Source organism: Thalassophryne amazonica, chromosome 4 (genome assembly GCF_902500255.1).
Source record: "Thalassophryne amazonica chromosome 4, fThaAma1.1, whole genome shotgun sequence".
In the NCBI taxonomy this organism is placed as follows: domain Eukaryota; kingdom Metazoa; phylum Chordata; class Actinopteri; order Batrachoidiformes; family Batrachoididae; genus Thalassophryne; species Thalassophryne amazonica.
This window is the reverse complement of record NC_047106.1, coordinates 115,818,490-115,835,653: the sequence shown is the minus strand read 5'-3', so window position 1 is coordinate 115,835,653 and position 17,164 is coordinate 115,818,490. Positions and strand designations below refer to the sequence as shown.

General features: G+C 41.5%; 1 protein-coding gene across 2 annotated transcripts in view; it reads right to left on the bottom strand.

The window, feature by feature from the left end:
- Nucleotides 1–1,298: 1,298 nt before the first annotated feature.
- zgc:153184 (uncharacterized protein LOC751652 homolog) overlaps nucleotides 1,299–17,164 on the bottom strand; it is a 52,100-nt gene continuing 36,234 nt past the window's right edge. The window contains exons 2-6 of one of the 2 annotated variants that reach the window (XM_034168453.1): nucleotides 7,089–7,177; nucleotides 6,904–6,975; nucleotides 4,416–4,484; nucleotides 2,250–2,456; nucleotides 1,299–1,760 (exon numbers count right to left, since the gene is read on the bottom strand). In XM_034168453.1, coding sequence (XP_034024344.1) covers nucleotides 1,341–1,760; nucleotides 2,250–2,456; nucleotides 4,416–4,484; nucleotides 6,904–6,975; nucleotides 7,089–7,109 — 789 coding nt within the window. In that variant the 5' untranslated portion in view covers nucleotides 7,110–7,177 and the 3' untranslated portion in view covers nucleotides 1,299–1,340. The remainder of the gene's footprint in view (nucleotides 1,761–2,249; nucleotides 2,457–4,415; nucleotides 4,485–6,903; nucleotides 6,976–7,088; nucleotides 7,178–17,164) is intronic. The other variant, XM_034168452.1, reaches the window with a different exon arrangement.

The window sequence follows — 17,164 nt, the reverse complement described above, 5'->3', positions numbered from 1 at the left end:
TTCTGAGGAAAAAATTATGGAATCATGAAAAACAAAAGAACACTCCAACACATCACTAGTATTTTGTTGCACCACCTCTGGCTTTTATAACAGCTTGCAGTCTCTGAGGCATGGACTTAATGAGTGACAAACAGCACTCTTCATCAATCTGGCTCCAACTTTCTCTGATTGCTGTTGCCAGATCAGCTTTGCAGGTTGGAGCCTTGTCATGGACCATTTTCTTCAACTTCCACCAAAGATTTTCAATTGGATTAAGATCCGGACTATTTGCAGGCCATGACATTGAGCCTATGTGTCTTTTTGCAAGGAATGTTTTCACAGTTTTTGCTCTATGGCAAAATGCATTATCATCTTGAAAAATGATTTCATCATCCCCAAACATCCTTTCAATTGATGGGGTAAGAAAAGTGTCCAAAATATCAATGTAAACTTGTGCATTTATTGATGATGTAATGACAGCCATCTCCTTATAATAAGAGATATCCTTATAATCCTTATATATATCCTTATAATCCTTCCAATAAATCCTTCTCATAAATCTCATTGGAACGGCACCAAACAAAAGTTCCAGCATCATCACCTTGCCCAATGCAGATTCAAGATTCATCACTGAATATGACTTTCATCCAGTCATCCACAGTCCACGATTGCTTTTCCTTGGCCCATTGTAACCTTGTTTTTTTCTGTTTCGGTGTTAATGATGGCTTTCGTTTAGCTTTTCTGTATGTAAATCCCATTTCCTTTAGGCAGTTTCTTACAGTTCGGTCACAGACGTTGACTCCAGTTTCCTCCCATTCGTTCCTCATTTGTTTTGTTGTGCATTTTCGATTTTGAGACATATTGCTTTAAGTTTTCTGTCTTGACGCTTTGATGTCTTCCTTGGTCTACCAGTATGTTTGCCTTTAACAACCTTCCCATGTTGTTTGTATTTGGTCCAAAGTTTAGACACAGCTGACTGTGAACAACCAACATCTTTTGCAACATTGCGTGATGATTTACCCTCTTTTAAGAGTTTGATAATCCTCTCCTTGTTTCAATTGACATCTCTCGTGTTGGAGCCATGATTCATGTCAGTCCACTTGGTGCAACAGCTCTCCAAGGTGTGATCACTCCTTTTTAGATGCAGACTAACAAGCAGATCTGATTTGATGCAGGTGTTAGTTTTGGGGATGAAAATTTACAGGGTGATTCCATAATTTATTCCTCAGAATTAAACAACTGAATGAACATCCTCCGAGGCCGGTGATTCCATAATTATTGCCAGGGGTTGTAGAAACACTGAATAACTTATTCATACATTTGTTTTTGTTTTGTTTGTTTGTTTTTTGGTATGTAAAGATTCACACCATGTCGGTTCCTCCTTCATGCACCTCCACCTGCTCCTCTTCTTTCTCAACAGCACCCCCTATCTGCTCAGCAGGGATAATCTCTAAAAGTTGTTCCTCCTGTGGACCGTTTGAGGTCAGGGCTTGTTTTGCGTCCTGCTCCCCAGACATCTGCCTCTCCGGCTCTCCTCTGTGGTCACGATCGGTCGCTGTCTCCTCGCCCTCCATCGTTTCACAGTCCCTGTCCTTTTCCTTGACGTCCTTCAAATCGGCCTCTGCCGGCCCTTCAAAAACATGTTCCTCATCCCCATTTTGCTTTGGGCTGTCGAGTTCACATGGCGACAGACGGCCCCCGAAGGCTCCTGCCTCCTCGCTGGCCGACCTCCTGTGTTGTCTTGTGGGCAGGCGCCTCTTAAACGACAGCCGGGCACGAGTCTGTGCAGAAACATGAATTTAAAGCGCATTTTTCAACAAGGCCACTTTAGATATCTTGGAGACTGCAGTGTGCTTGACATTAAAAACAGCTCCAAATCAATTCATTTAGATGACAAAATGTTCTCAATCAGAATATGCATGAGCATAAAATGCTCCCCAGGAAGGAGAACTAGGTTAAGGCGATTAGATGTTCAATCCCCCTCGCTGCTGCATTCATGCACCACGGGAGCATCTTGCTGCAGCTTATCTAAGGCCTGCTTATACAGAAGAACACCCGCTGACAGCACATCGGCAGAGACGGGCCCACGTGTCTGGATGTGACGTCACAGCTCACTCAGCCCGCGGTGTGTCTGTCATTCACTGACTCACAACACATGCAACAGGAAGGGGGTGGAGCTCTGCCAAAGCCTGCACAAATGCTTTTGCAACATCCTGCACAGCACCGTTTGTCCTTGACACAAGAAGCTGATTTACAGCTATTATGCTTACCTTGTTGATGCTTGGCAGTGGGGTTCCTTCAGGGGGACTCTCAAAGCACATGGGGTCGCACTCATCGATGGACTGTTGGGAGGGCAGCACGGTGGGTGACATCGGGCTGGACGGGCGGCAGGGCTGGGTTGGGGATGGCGGCACTGGCTGCAGTTTCACCTCTGGACTTGATGGCAGCAGCGCAGTGGGCGATAGAGCGAGGTTAGCCTGCAGAAAGAGCGAGAGCAGAGCCTCAGAGCTGGATTCTAACAACCGCTTCAGTGCACCACTCCAACAGCTCGTCACTGTAAAATGACATTAATTACACTTCAAATTTAACCCCTTAATGCCTATTGTCGCATATATGCTATTTGACTCAAATATGCAACATACCAAATTGACCTGTATGCCTGTTGTAACAAATTTGCAACATACCATTATTATTATGACATTATAACATAAAGTCATTACCAAAATACCAAAATTACTATTTATTTTTTGTGCAAAAGTGAAATTAATAATCTCAACATTATTTACCATCTACTTAAAGGCAAAAACACACACAAACCATTTTTTTTATATACAGCTATATAAATTCAGGCGTTAAGGGGTTAAATACAGAGTGATAGGTTTAAGTTGCTAAGGACAGGGGCACAATTTTTGTTATCTGGCCTCTGTGTACACACATGCTCACACACATACGTGTTTTCATGACATATCAGGACGTATGACAGATTTGTGAAAAATGGGGACATGCCTTTCCCAAGGTCCTAGAGACCTGGGAATCAAACTGATTTTGACCCATGCTTACAGAAATATGTCCATCTGTTGAGTTTTCAGCTTTATTTTGGAATAACCTGATTTTTAATCTACATACGAGGACACGACGTGACATATGAGTACAATAACATCACACTGAAAGTGATTGAAAAGTGTGTTAAGTTCCAAAACTGGCCAATACATGGTGAAATTGAAGATGAGCCAAAACGGTAAACACACTTACTGTCCAAAAAGTGTGATATTTTGGGACTTGTGAGATTTTTGGTCTGGGAGCATGTTGGGGCGGTCTAGAATGCTTTAGAGTGCTCGGAAAATGAGGAGGTGGAAAATGTCCTCGTTTTTCCCAGTGTCCTCACAGTAAAAATTGCTGAATAAAATTTACTCTGCCAGGATAAGATTTGGTCCCAGTCTAAACAGAGTAAAATACACTCTGTTAGAGAGTGAAATCAGCTCTACCGTCTTGTCAAATCACGTGTCTAAATTTTACTCTGCAAAATTTACTGTGCTGATGTTGAAGGTGTTATCATAAAAATGTCCTGAATCGTCATGAAAACAAGTACACACACACACACACACCATTTAGAAATGATGTCATTTGTATACATAATGCCTCTGTGTTCCAAGCCGTCAAGTAAATGGACACACCGCTGGTCACAGAAGCCTGTAACTCCTGTAGACTTACCATGGGTGTCTTGGTGGCTTCCCTCACTAGGCTCCCGTGTGCAAGGCCACTTGTCGCTGTAACAGATACTTATAAACCTGTCTGTGTAAATACCACCATTACCTTAAGTCATCAATGAAAATGCATTGTTTTGGGAGGTAAGAAACAACAGTGTACCGCTCACAGAGGGCCGTTACTTATACTATTAAAGGATATCTATCGTTCATGTCAATGAGGTACAGCAGGTAATACTTTGACACTGATTACACCTGCCATCATTTTATGTCAATAACTCCTGCGTCTGCTCAAGTATGTCCAGAAAATTCACCAGATGACACCTGTGACATTCAGTCTGAGAACTACATGTAATTCTGACACAGCATGGGGCCACTGTCCATGTGTAGACTGGAGTCTCTTACCTGCACTGGCGAAGAGAAGAAGAAGAAGAAGCGGCAGCCTTTTTGCCCCATAGCTGCCTACAGCATGAAGTTCTAACTAAGCCACTGTGGCAAATTAGAACCTCAACAAGATCCCATTAGCTCATTAATCTGAGCCGATTGTTGCACCAGGGACAAACCCACCCCCTTTTCTCTCTGCACGATTACCACCAGCACCAGCACCAGCTGAACACTAGGTGGAAACAACGCTTTGCGTAGGTTTGCTCGTCCTGTTCCACATCAGTGATGAACGTTGTTAATTCACGTTTACCTGAACAAAAACAGTCAAATATGGGGAGATGCACCAACCTGCAGCTTCTCGATAACAGAGGAATTCTTCGTCCTGATTTTAAAGGGATTCAGTGAGAGGACAATGTTCTGAAAGGTGACAACAGAACAACAGAAGAGGTGATGAGGACTTCTACAAGGAATCCAGCATTAGTTTAATGCAAGCAATCAATGGAAACACATCCAGTGAGACTTTAAAAGGAGTAAACACACAAAAGAATGACACTCAAACGTATTTGTAAGTTTTTGCACTTTTTTTTCAGATTTGTGTTTTTTGCATGGTTTAAACCGGCCATTCCCAAATTATCTCCACGGCCCACTTTGAAATTCGTCTGATCCGAACCGAAATGTTTGATCAACACAAGACTAAGATGAATTATTTCCCCATATATATTGTGTTCAACTAGGCCAGATAAGTGAAGAACAGCACATAATTTAAATCCCATGGCAAATCCCATCCCATTATTAATTCATTTATTTTCTACACCTGCTTATTCCAGTTAAGGGTCACGAGGATCCTGGAGCCTATTCCAGCAGTCATTGGGTGTGAAGGGGCGAACACCTTTGGATGGACTGCCAGTCCATTGCAAACACATTAACACATACCCACGGCCAATTTAAAGTTACAGTTCACAGTGCATGCATGTCTTTGGAAGTGGGAGGAAGCCGCAGCACCCAGAGGGAACCCACACAAAGAGAACATGCAAACTCCACACAGAAAGGCCACAGGTGGGAACCAATCCCATGACTTTCTTGCTGTGAGGCGACAGTGCTAACTACTAAGTCACCATGCCACCTATTATTATTATTATTATTATTATATTTATTATTATATTTTAAGTAATTTTAAAGTTTCAGTTTAAGGGTGATTCTTCAACTACGGGCACTATTGGCCTTGTAAATGTAATTTCCACCACACCATTGCCTTACAATATAAAGCACCTTGGGGCAACTGTTTGTTGTGATTTGGCGCTATATACATGTGCTGTGATGTCACTGTTTATCTCCATAGAAACTACCCAAACAATCTTTCATACAAACTGTTTAAAGGGACATTACAGTGTTGTGGTGGAAATTACAGCAATAGTGTGGGACAACTACATTTTGTTTAAAAAAAATCACAACAGTTGTATGACATTGAATACCCCAATTATGTTTTGATTATTTTACTGATATTTTATTCAGAGATATTTTAAAACATTAGAAAAAACATTTCTTTACCATTCATTTTTATCATTGAAGATCAAAAGTCTGGGTGTGGGACAAGCACAAAACGGCAATATTTGCATATAATGATGCTGAAAAAAAGGTGAAAAAGTCATCATAGACTACTAGAACAAATTTCTTAACACACTTTCATTGTAAAGATAACTATAACAGTGTGAAATGTCCCCTTTTTTCTGTTTTTCACACAATATGATCAAAGGACATAAAAAGTGCCCGTAGTCTAAGAATCACCCTTAAGTTTATAAAGTAACTTTAAAAAGACTTTAAAATTTCTTAAAATGACCTCACATGGACCATCTGCATTACCTTAGGGAATCACTGGTCTAAGGATGATGCAAACATAACAGGAAGAGCAGTACAAATATACCATTCCTCATGTATTTTGTTGTGTGGGCCGCCAGGAGGTACTGCTGGCCCACCACCAGTGGGCACCCTGCCTGAAGTGCGGGCTTCAGGCAAGAGAGGGCGCAGCCGCCACGGACACAGCTGGGGGTGACAGTTGTCACTCATTATCTCTTGACAGCTGTCACCCATCTACTCTACAGCATGTCACTCCATAAAGACCAGACGTCATCTCCACCTCGTTGCCGAGATATCGTACTTCTATGGAGGTAACTGTCTCTGCCTGTGTTAATTGATTCTAAGAGCTATTGTTTTGCAGCTGTCAACCAGAGGACCGGTGTGGGTCGCGACTGTTTCGTCCTACGTCCGTCAGATAAGTGGTTAAACAGACGCTGCACGAGTGTGTGTTAGAGGTGGAGGTGGCATTCCCACCGTTGTTGTTACAGGGTGTACACACACCCACACTTGACTGTCTTTGTTCTTCGCCAGCAGTACCAGATCCGACAGTCGGGGACGGTGATCACCTGGGAATTCGGGACTTGGCGGCTCCAGTATTCACCATGTTCGGTGGCGGCGGAAATCGTGTGGTTCCGGCACTTCTCAGGAAAGACGTCTTCTATCCTCGAGCCTGCCCACACGTCACCTTTGTGGATTGACTGTTATCATATTCTGAGATTGTCTGTATGTTCGTTGTGCACCTTCACAACATTAAATTGTTACTTTTTGGCTCATCTATTGATCGTTCATTTGCGCCCCCTGTTGTGGGTCCGTGTCACTACACTTTCACAACAGTATTTGGCAGGAAAACCAGATTACACATCGATTAGTCAAAAGTGCATTTTTGTCTGCCTTTTGAATATTTGAGGTTGAACTCCAAATTTATTCAAACATATGCACATTTTTATACTTAAGGCTAAGAGACAGAAAAAAAGTGGCATACATCTGATTTCTCGTTGTCATCTTTTTGTGTTTTCAGCTTCAGAGAACACGGAGGTTTTCTCCGAAATGACATCTGCAAAAACAAAGCAGGAGGAAATACAAATGAAAAGTAAAAATCTGTTAACACTATGAGTCGTAATGTTTCCATCATATGCAGCATTTATTTATTTATTTAATGTAAAGTACCTCCTTATTTGATTGGGGCATTGGTAAAATATGACCTTGGAACCTTCCAGCCAGCTCAGCCACAGAAGGCTTGGATGGAGAATTCTCCTGAAAAAGAAAAAGTGGGTCAAATCCATCCATTTTCTATACCTACTTACTCCAGTTAACGGTCAATGGGGGCTGCAGCCTATTCTAGCAGTCATAGGGCGTGAAGCGGGGTGCACCCTGACCAGGACGCCCTAACACAGAGCCACATATAGACAGACAAACACATTCACACATGCGTGGTCTCACACACACAAACACACCTACGGTCAGTGAAAAGTTTCCAATCCAGCTAACCTGCGTGTAATAATAATGGATGGTTATAGCGTTTGCTGCTGTGTTCAAAAACTTACAAATAGTGGCTTGAATCTGTAAGCAGCAGAGAGCTGTGTCAAACACTTTGACACCGTGAGAACGTAAATATAAACTCTTTTTTCATTAAATGGTTTTGAATTGGAATACAGATCTTTTCATTTGCATTGGATGAATTTATGCTGCAGCCTTTTTGTTTTTGACTAGTATGTGACAATGTGTTTTTAAAACTGTATTTAAAACTCAGCCACATGGGGTGTGCAGCCAATACATTCTGAGTGCCGGCCCCAAGCCCAGATAAATGAGTAGGGTTGTGTCAGGAAGGGCCTCCGGCATAAAACAAGCCAACGCAACCATGCAGAAGACAAATCAGTTTTCAATACCTGGTCTTTTGAAGCCCGGGTTAACAACGCCCTCTACCAGTGCCATTGCCCAACAGGGTGCCGATGGACATTGGGCTACTACTGGGCGAAGAAGAAGAGAAGCAAAAGAAGGAGGAAAATGTGTTCAGAAACAGTGGGAGAAGAGGAAAACTTAAAGGGTGGAAATGAGAGTCGGGACTTTGAATGTTGGCAGTATGACTGGTAAAGTGAGAGAGCTGGCTGATATGATGTAGAGGAAAAAGGTAGACATATAGTGTGTGCATGAGTCCAAGTGGAAGGGAAGTAAGAGCAGGATCATAGGCCGTGGGTGAAAGTTGTTGTATCATGGTGTTCAGGTAATTTTAAAAGAAAAGGATGTTAAGAGTGCGTCAGAGGTTAAACGAGTGTCCGACAGTGTGATGAGTGTGACGTTGGAAATTGAAGGGGTGATAATGAATATCATCAGTGCATATGCCCCAGAGGTAGGTTGCGAGATGAAGGAGATGAAGATTTCTGCAGTGAGTTACATGAGGTAGTGGAGAGTGTGCCCAAGCATGAAAGAGAAACCTGGTCTCACGGCAAGTCGTGATTCAGCAGCACAAAATACACAATCTATTGGTTCATGATAATGTGACGAAAAGCGCCTGAAGCAGCATAATGTGAACAATGCAGTATAAGGTGAAAAGACAAGTGCCAAAAGCTAAGAAAAAGGCATATAGTGAGCTGTACAAGAAGTTGAACAGTGACGAAGGAGAAAAGGACATGTATCAATTGGCCAGACAAAGGGACAGAGCTGGAAAGGATGTATAGCAAGTTAGGGTGGGAAAAGAGGCAGATCGGAATGTGCTGACAAGCGAGGGTAGTGTGTTGAGATGGTGGAGGGACTATTTTGAGGATCTGATGAATGAAGAAAATGAGAGACAAAAGGCTGGATGATGCAGAGAGTAAATCAGGAAGGAATCACAATTGTCTTTACATTGCCTTTTTCAAATATGAAACTGCATAATCTTGGACACACTTTGCTTTTATTGCATAATTTGCCACACCACCTTTCTTAGTACACTGTAGCACACTGAGTAGCTCCTGAAATTAGCAACTCTGTGTACTGACTTTGGCTCTCGTGCAAGGCAGCAGAGCCGCCTCAAGGTGCTGGGCCTTGGGAGTCACATTTTCAATACACGGTGTGTCCCAAGACTTAGTGGCCAAAACTTCTACTGCAAACCCTATATGATACCAGGAAAGGTATTCCACACTCTTCAGCAGAAGACAGTTTACAGATGTTAACAGATACATTTTAGCTTTGTAGTTATGTGTTGTTATAATCACAGACATTAGCACATAGACTGCACAAAGTACTGTTGTGAGTATGCGTGGTAGCTCCTGTGTCACAGGGCTGCGTTCAGTGTCAGTTGTGTTTGGCACTAATCTGGTATAAAAACCTGTATAATACTATGACACACAACTTTAGGGCCCTGTCACACCTCGATGATTTAGCCAGCGTTTCTCGACTTATGAATAACGTGGCGAATACACTGGATACGTTAACCAAGTTATGTGGATTCAAGCTATGCACCATGACAATTTAGCCAGCGTATGCTGACAGCCCCGTTCCCACCAAGTGGCCCAGGTCGGTACAGCGCGGTATGGGTCGGAACAGTTACATCTGGCTTGGTTTGCATTTCTATCACCAGAAGAACCCTTTTGTTTGGCAGGCGGAACACGTAGATGTTGACAAACATGTCACTAAGCATGTGTACACGTTCATGAGGTATCTCCCCTCCACACGGAGGGCAAACAGAGTAGTTTTAATTTTATTTTATTTTATTTTTGTCTCGGTGGATCATGGGATTTATTTTCATCGCATGCACAATTCTGAAGAGTAACTCAGCAAGTGTATATACAAAATCAATAGCTGAATTACCCGTTCTACGCACAGGTAATAGAGATACATTCTGGCCATGTCTTTGTATAGTTAATGTCACTGTAGTTAAGATGTAGTAAGTTGCATTGCATTGTGTGTATGTTGTCATCATTAATTTTCATAGAGCAATTTGTGACATTCATGAGACTCAAGTGAATAATAATAAAAGGTGATAGTGTGTCATATCACTGCAATGCTTTGGCATGCTGTACACAGCAAGTACATTTTAACTGAAAAACGCGTGCCTTAACCCACATGCGGCATGTGCTGGCTCGTTCTGATTGTAATTAAAGTGCACACTAGCCAGCCGCTACTACGTAGTAAGTAAAGAGTGATGCTGCTACCTGACCTGAGTACCATGTGAACTGTGAAAATAAGGGCTCCAATGAGCACATTGTGATCTAATATATAAGGCTGACCGTGTGTGTGTGTGTGTGTGTGTGTGTGTGTGTGTGTGTGTGTGTGTGTGTGTGTGTGTGTTCGCGCACATACACTTTCAACCTAAGGGCCCCAGTGACCTCTCCCTTGGTGCCCTCAGTCACCATAGCAAGTTTGGCATGGATTGCTTAAGTACTGTGGCTGTGCATAGTGAACACACGCACACACATGGTCAGCTAGATGTGGTCTTCATAATTACCTCCGCCAAAGAGGTTATGTTTTCGGTCGCGTTTGTTTGTTTGTTTGTCTGTTTGTCAGCAGGATAACTCAAAAGGTTTTGAACGGATTTTGATGAAATTTTGTGGAGTGGTTGGAAATGACAAGAGGAACAAGTGATTCAATTTTAGTGGTGATCCGGATCAGGATCCAAATCCAGGAATTTTTTTAAAGGATTCTTCACCATTGCGGGATAGGGGGAATTTTGACATTCTAGTTTCTAACTCCACAAAAACAAGGCAGAAAGGCTTGAAAAAAATGATTGTGTAACATAGTCAAATGTTCTCTCAAACAACAAAGTTTGGTGATGATCGGATCCGGATTCCGGATCTGGTGATCCAGAATATGCAAAAATATAGGGAAAATAGAAAATGTGTCAATGTGAGGTGACAAATGAAGCTAGAGATGCACAACTAACATGAAATTGTAGCTGAATCTGTACTGATTCAGTAAGGTGTCATCAGATTTGATGTAGCGTCAAATGTTATGGAGCTAGATCCAGAAGAAAACCGCCATTACCGAAAAATCGTTTTTATACAATAACTTTTGAACTAATAAAGACATAAAAGTGATTCCAAGTTCTATTGGTATGTTTTCATGGTCAAGTCAAATATGTCAAATGTGTCAAATATAAAGGAAAGAAAAGTGTATGTATCATAGTTTTGGTTGTAACACTGAATTGTTGAATAGATCACTGTGCCAAGGAGGGAATCTCTTTAGGGTCAGTGACCCTATGCCCTTGTTTAGAGAAGTGTTTCATAAATGTTAAAAAAAATTCATATATTTGCAGTTTAGTTGAATAATAAATTGAATTTTGTCTCATTTGTTTTTGTCTATAAGCACATGCAATATCAATATCAGTGTTCAGATGACAGTAGCTTCTGGGAAAGGTGCAAGTTGCAATAAACTGTGATGCCAAGCGCTAAGGATACATGCTATCCAGTCACAGCAGATGAAACTTTTTTACTACTGAGCAAACATCATTGTTAGACTTTTTGTTGTGTGTTGGGGGGGGTTTGGCTGGACAAGGTTGGGTTGTTTTGTGTTTATTTTCTTTCCCAGGTGATTTGAGGCTGTTCTCTGAGGAAAATGTGCTGCAGAAGAGTCTCTCTCCTCTGTTACGATGATTGGCTGCACCTGTTGCATTCTCGTGTGGCTCTCTATCAGGACAATCCACGACACCTGTGATGTTCACGTGCAGATCTGAGGACTTCCAGCTGGTACCAATGTAGTGATGAAGAACTACATTTAAACCAGCAGTGAGTTGGATAAGATTGCCGGAGTACGACCTTGTGACGACCGTGTGGGGACGCTGAGGGCCGTTTCAGAGTCTGACATCGCGCCTGTGAAGGAGGACGAGGGTGAGAGGCAAACGTTGTCAGCACACGACAGAGATGAATATTCTGAAAAGTTTATCCGTGAATGTAAATTGGCGTTTATATGCAGCTATAAGTAATTATTGGTGGAAATTGTTTGGCGTGCTCCTCACGGCAGTGGCGTGCGGATTAATGATCCTCCACTAGCTGTGAGCAGCAGCCTCTTTGAACTAAGTTTTGAAACCAGACCTAAATGTGTAGCTGATAAGTTTGCCTCTAAACAATATTTCGTAGTAATAAGTGTTGAATAATCTCATCTCTGTTCCTCCTTCGCACAGTACAGTCTGGGAAAGTCACCTGGGGGGGGTGTTGGCTCACCAGAACTCTAATTATTTAGTATGTCATGTATAGCACAAAGGGAGAAAAATAAATGTGTTTTCTTTTTGGAACTGCTTCTGATTATTTCATGCTGGGTTCAGTCAGATACTGGACCACTCCTCAATCCGTGTCTTATCCATAACACTTTTTTAGGTTCAATGATTCCACGGCGTGTAAATGTTATGGTGTCAGTGACCCCATGGCCTTGGCGGAGGTTTGCACTCTCTGAGTGCTTCTAGTTAAATCTTCAGTAACATTAAATAATCACACCAAATCCCACTGATGTCAGACACTGTGGATGGACTCCATCAGGGAATTCGTAAGTATGCAACACACAACTGTATGTGTTGTTCATCTTTATCCACTGGAGGAACACTTTGAAGATGAAGCTTGAACATGAAGTTGCGTTGTTGAAATAAATAAATTGACCAATTTAAACTACACATTTGTGCTTGTCCGGTGCAGACAATGTTTGAGAACAACTTTTCGACTTGTCCCAAACAATCAGACAGGCGTTATCCACCCCTACCAGGGCTACCCAAAACCTTTCATGCCACTAAGTGAACAGATGAATGAGAGTTTGGACACACTGCACTTTGTGTTGCTCTGTCAGATAATGTACAAAAACGAAATGAAATTTAGTGACGCGCTACAAAACACAACACTGACGCAGTGTTTTTATTTAGTAATGGTGTGTGCACAAAAACTGTTACTGCTGAAAAAGGACCTGTCCTGATGTGAACATGTTTCACTTCCCTCTTCTGAACAGGAAAAGGCGACGCGTTGAGAAACAGCCAGTGGATATTATGCAAACAAAGGAAGAACTCCACCGATGTGCCGAGTTCACAGACACAGCTGTGGTCCGTGGAGGAGCTCATCTCTTCTTCTGAAGAGGTGTTTTTGTGGGATTGGACACAGGAAAAGAGAGAGAGAGAGAAAAAAACACTCTCGCATCACAGCTGCTCGTTATCACACCACAGTGTGTGTGTGTGTGTGTGTGGGGGGGGGGGGGGGTCCTTCATGCTGTTATCACTTCTTGACTCTTTTCCTTTCGGTCTCTCCAGCTATTCCCAAGCTGATTGTGAACCTTTCCCCCGGCTCGCAGTCCTTTGATTACATCAGCTCCATGTGATAAGCTACCTGATCTGTACACTGTCATGTGCACGTATGACTTGAAAGCAAAGTTCTGTTATAGTTCTGCAACCAGTTGCTTTGTGCCAAGTAATTAAAGTCAGTGAGTTTAAGGCATTTGTTCATGTCAGCGGTCTGATCTGATGCAGATTCTCATTCTTCATGCTCTACTTCATTAACGACTAAGGTGCCTCCTCTTAGGTGTGTGCTACCTCAGTGCCTCCATGCACTTTGGGTCAGAGCTCATGTAAACATGGACTTCATAAAACAAGCTCACTACTCACATTACATGGTTTAAACCCACACTTTATTCTCTCTTTCCCCCTTGTTGTAAACGTGACCTCAGCACATTACTCTCTCCACCCAAACACATTACCGCCGTAACTCGCTTTGGTCTGTGCTGCTGCTGCCGCTGTGTCCTAATTCACATCCCAATCCCTTTCCTGAGGTCTCCTTTCACATCTGTGACAAACTCTAATCTATAGGGACAACCCACAAAACACTATTATTTTGTAAGCACCAATTGTTTAACTCTTTCCTGTGTTTCCTAAAGAGCACAAACATCACTCGGTACAGTGCAGGCGAAGGAGGCAAAGCTTTGTTTGGCTCGCTGATCATGAACAAATGCTGGCAAGAGTCCCCAAAGTTCAAGAACTACTTGTGTTTTTTTAGTCAGTTATGTTTAACATTTGGGATTAATGACATAATTGAACTATTATAGAGGAAATATCTGGAATGAGGGTGACCTTTGCTTTTTTGTCACTATTTAATTATTCCTTTGCTTTGATGATCTGAAATGGTATGGTGACTTTTAGCACTGTTGACACACAGCGAGGAGGTCTTGGGATTGCTTCCCCTTTGGTCCTTTCTTTGTGGAGTTTACATATTCTCCCCACTGCTCCCAGTGGTTGGATTGCATCTAAATGTAGTGAGGATGGGTTAAATGCAGAGGATGAATTTTGCTGTATGCATATACAGTAGTGTTCAGAATAATAGTAGTGCTATGTGACTAAAAAGATTAATCCAGGTTTTGAGTATATTTCTTATTGTTACATGGGAAACAAGGTACCAGTAGATTCAGTAGATTCTCACAAATCCAACAAGACCAAACATTCATGATGTGCACACTCTTAAGGCTATGAAATTGGGCTATTAGTGGAAAAAAAGTAGAAAAGGGGGTGTTCACAATAATAGTAGTGTGGCATTCAGTCAGTGAGTTTGTCAGTTTTGTGGAACAAACAGGTGTGAATCAGGTGTCCCCTATGTAAGGATGAAGCCAGCACCTGTTGAACATGCTTTTCTCTTTGAAAGCCTGAGGAAAATGGGACATTCAAGACACTGTTCAGAAGAACAGCGTAGTTTGCCCATCATTGATGTTGCTGACTAATTATTTCAGCCCTAATAAATTGACCATAGGTGTGAGTATTTGTGTTGGACAGATATCTTTAATAAACTTTTTTGTTGTTGTTTGAAATCTGACTGCCAACTCTTTTTTTTCTTGAGTACATGATTATAACGGTGGAAGGCCTTTATTTGGTTATGGGTAATGTGCATATTTGATTCAACTGAGACCCCAGTGAACTCGGGGTTTCAGATGTCTCAAGTTCACTGGACCAGTGGGAAAATTTGGTTTGTTGCAGCAGAGAACAGGGTCAACACTATTTGTGGGGCTGTAGGCTTGGGAAAAAGCCCTGGAGCAAGACAACGAGGCACTGCCCTGTAAGCTGTCAGCTCCTGGAGCAGAGTGTCTCTCTGGACATGCCAGACCACAACTCAAACAGAGAATACAAGCGAACGTGTCTAAATAGGGAACCAGTGGGGGTGGGATTCCTTAAAGAAACGCCTTACACACTTGAGATCAGTTTTCAACAGTGGTGGGCACACTTCCGATAATCCGATAACAGATAATTATCGATGATAATATTTTCAGCATCGGATTATCTTTTTAGATAACTTTAAAAACCATTATCGGACCAATTATCTTCCGATTCATTTTTGTCCGATAACTTCTAAACCAATAAACAAAGCTGAACAGCGACAAGCATTTTAAAAATTAGTTCAGCACCCACCTGTTAAAAGTTTTGTAACAGATGCACAGTTATAACCTTTGCAAACAGAAGAGAACTGCTTGTATAAAAAACATCTCAATCCTCTGCAGACAAAGAAAAAACAGCCCGAAAAAGAAAAAAAATATTTCCTTTAACACAATACCGATATGCTGGAAATATGACCTAAGTCATCCAGAGGCATAAATTTTTAACTTATCGTTCAAATTTTAACCAAACTAATTTTGCACAAGTTATGTAAAATTACTGTCATATCTGAAGTTTCATCAAGTAAAAATATCAGATATATGTTTTAGTTTTAAAGTAATGTGCTAATTTTTAAGGTTTTGTGAGCACATGCTCTGCCCCGCAATGCATTTTGGGTAGGATGATGTAATCTCAGTACGTCACGACAGGACAAATGCATTTCAGACACTCTGTTCAGGCTCCACGGACAACAGCATTAAACTCTAGTGCCTAAAACTCTCTTGAATATATTCTCTCCGTTTATAGACGTTGATTTTTTTTTAATTGCGTTTGTTAAATTCCACGCATTTTAAATGTGAGCAGACAGGGATTATCTAGAATTTGTTTTGAAGGCCTCTACTGCCATCTAGCATCTACTGGCCAGTAGTGTTCATGGCCGTGTCTGGGGACCAGTAGATGGCAGTGTTCTATTTATTTTGACCCCGGTTATGTCAGATGATTGTCAAATCAACTTTTTTTGCTTTGCAAATGGCTTTTTTTTTTTTTTTTACAAATGAAGTTTAAAAACAAAACAACTGTAAAATAATAATAATAATAATAATAATAACATTATTACAAGACAGCTCTGCAGTGTTTGCACAGGCACAGTGCGAACGGTTGGATGCTGCTTGTAGCTTTCAGCAGCAGGATAACCTCACGACGGCCGACCACAATAATATATCAAACAGGTTTGATTCTCATTCGACCATACGATCGGCGATCAGGAGGTGGTCGTCAGATGTTTACCGCAGCTTGATACTCCATGAACACTACACAATGCAGGACGCACTATTAACCTGAAACTTGGTCCAAAAAATTCCTCCATGAAAAATCATCTCGCACAGTGTAAAGCACGTTTTACAACATCAAATGAATGCTGTAAAGAGAGAATGTGGAGAGAATGTGCGCATGTTTGCGCACATTCTCTCCACATGCAAAACATTTTGCGGACACTTCCAGGGCTCCGTAAAAATTCCTGTTTTTACAAATAAAAAAATGGGATATTTTACAAAAGCACATTTAAACACCAACACACGACAGACGTCACATTAACGTGTTGGTTTACATAATGACTGACTGAACCAATCAGTGTTTAGGAGAGGCACCTTTACCCAGAATCCTTTGCGATCTGTCTCTTTGTTACAAAACCTCAGAATTAGTGCATTATTCAACATTAAAAGATATATATTTTAACTTTGTACAAATGACAGAATTGACATTAATGGAGTTATTCTATCGGTATTAATGTTATTTATAAATGAACACCATAACTCAATATGACTTTATTTTTCAAGACCTCTGCATGACTGGAGCTTTGTAATTGATAGAGAGCTAGCTTTATGATTATTTTTTAGGGTGTCTCTGTGCTGCTTGGGCTGTAATAAACGACCTTCCAGCAGGGGCTGACTGTTGAAAGTAAAGTGTGGTCTCATTGTTTGGGTCTCAGAGTGTCTCTGTGCTCAGAGCGCTGTAGTAAATAAGAGCTACCAGCAGGGGCAGATCGTTGAAAGAAAAAAGTGTGGTCTTATTGTTTGGGTTTGTTGTTATTTTTAATATTATTAGATGCTATTAAATGTTTTACTAGTAGTTGTAAATGTGCAAGAGATAATATTGGAATTAATCTGTTATCGGTTATCTGTAACTTCCGATACATTTTTGGGTGGTTTATTGTTTTATCTTTATCGAA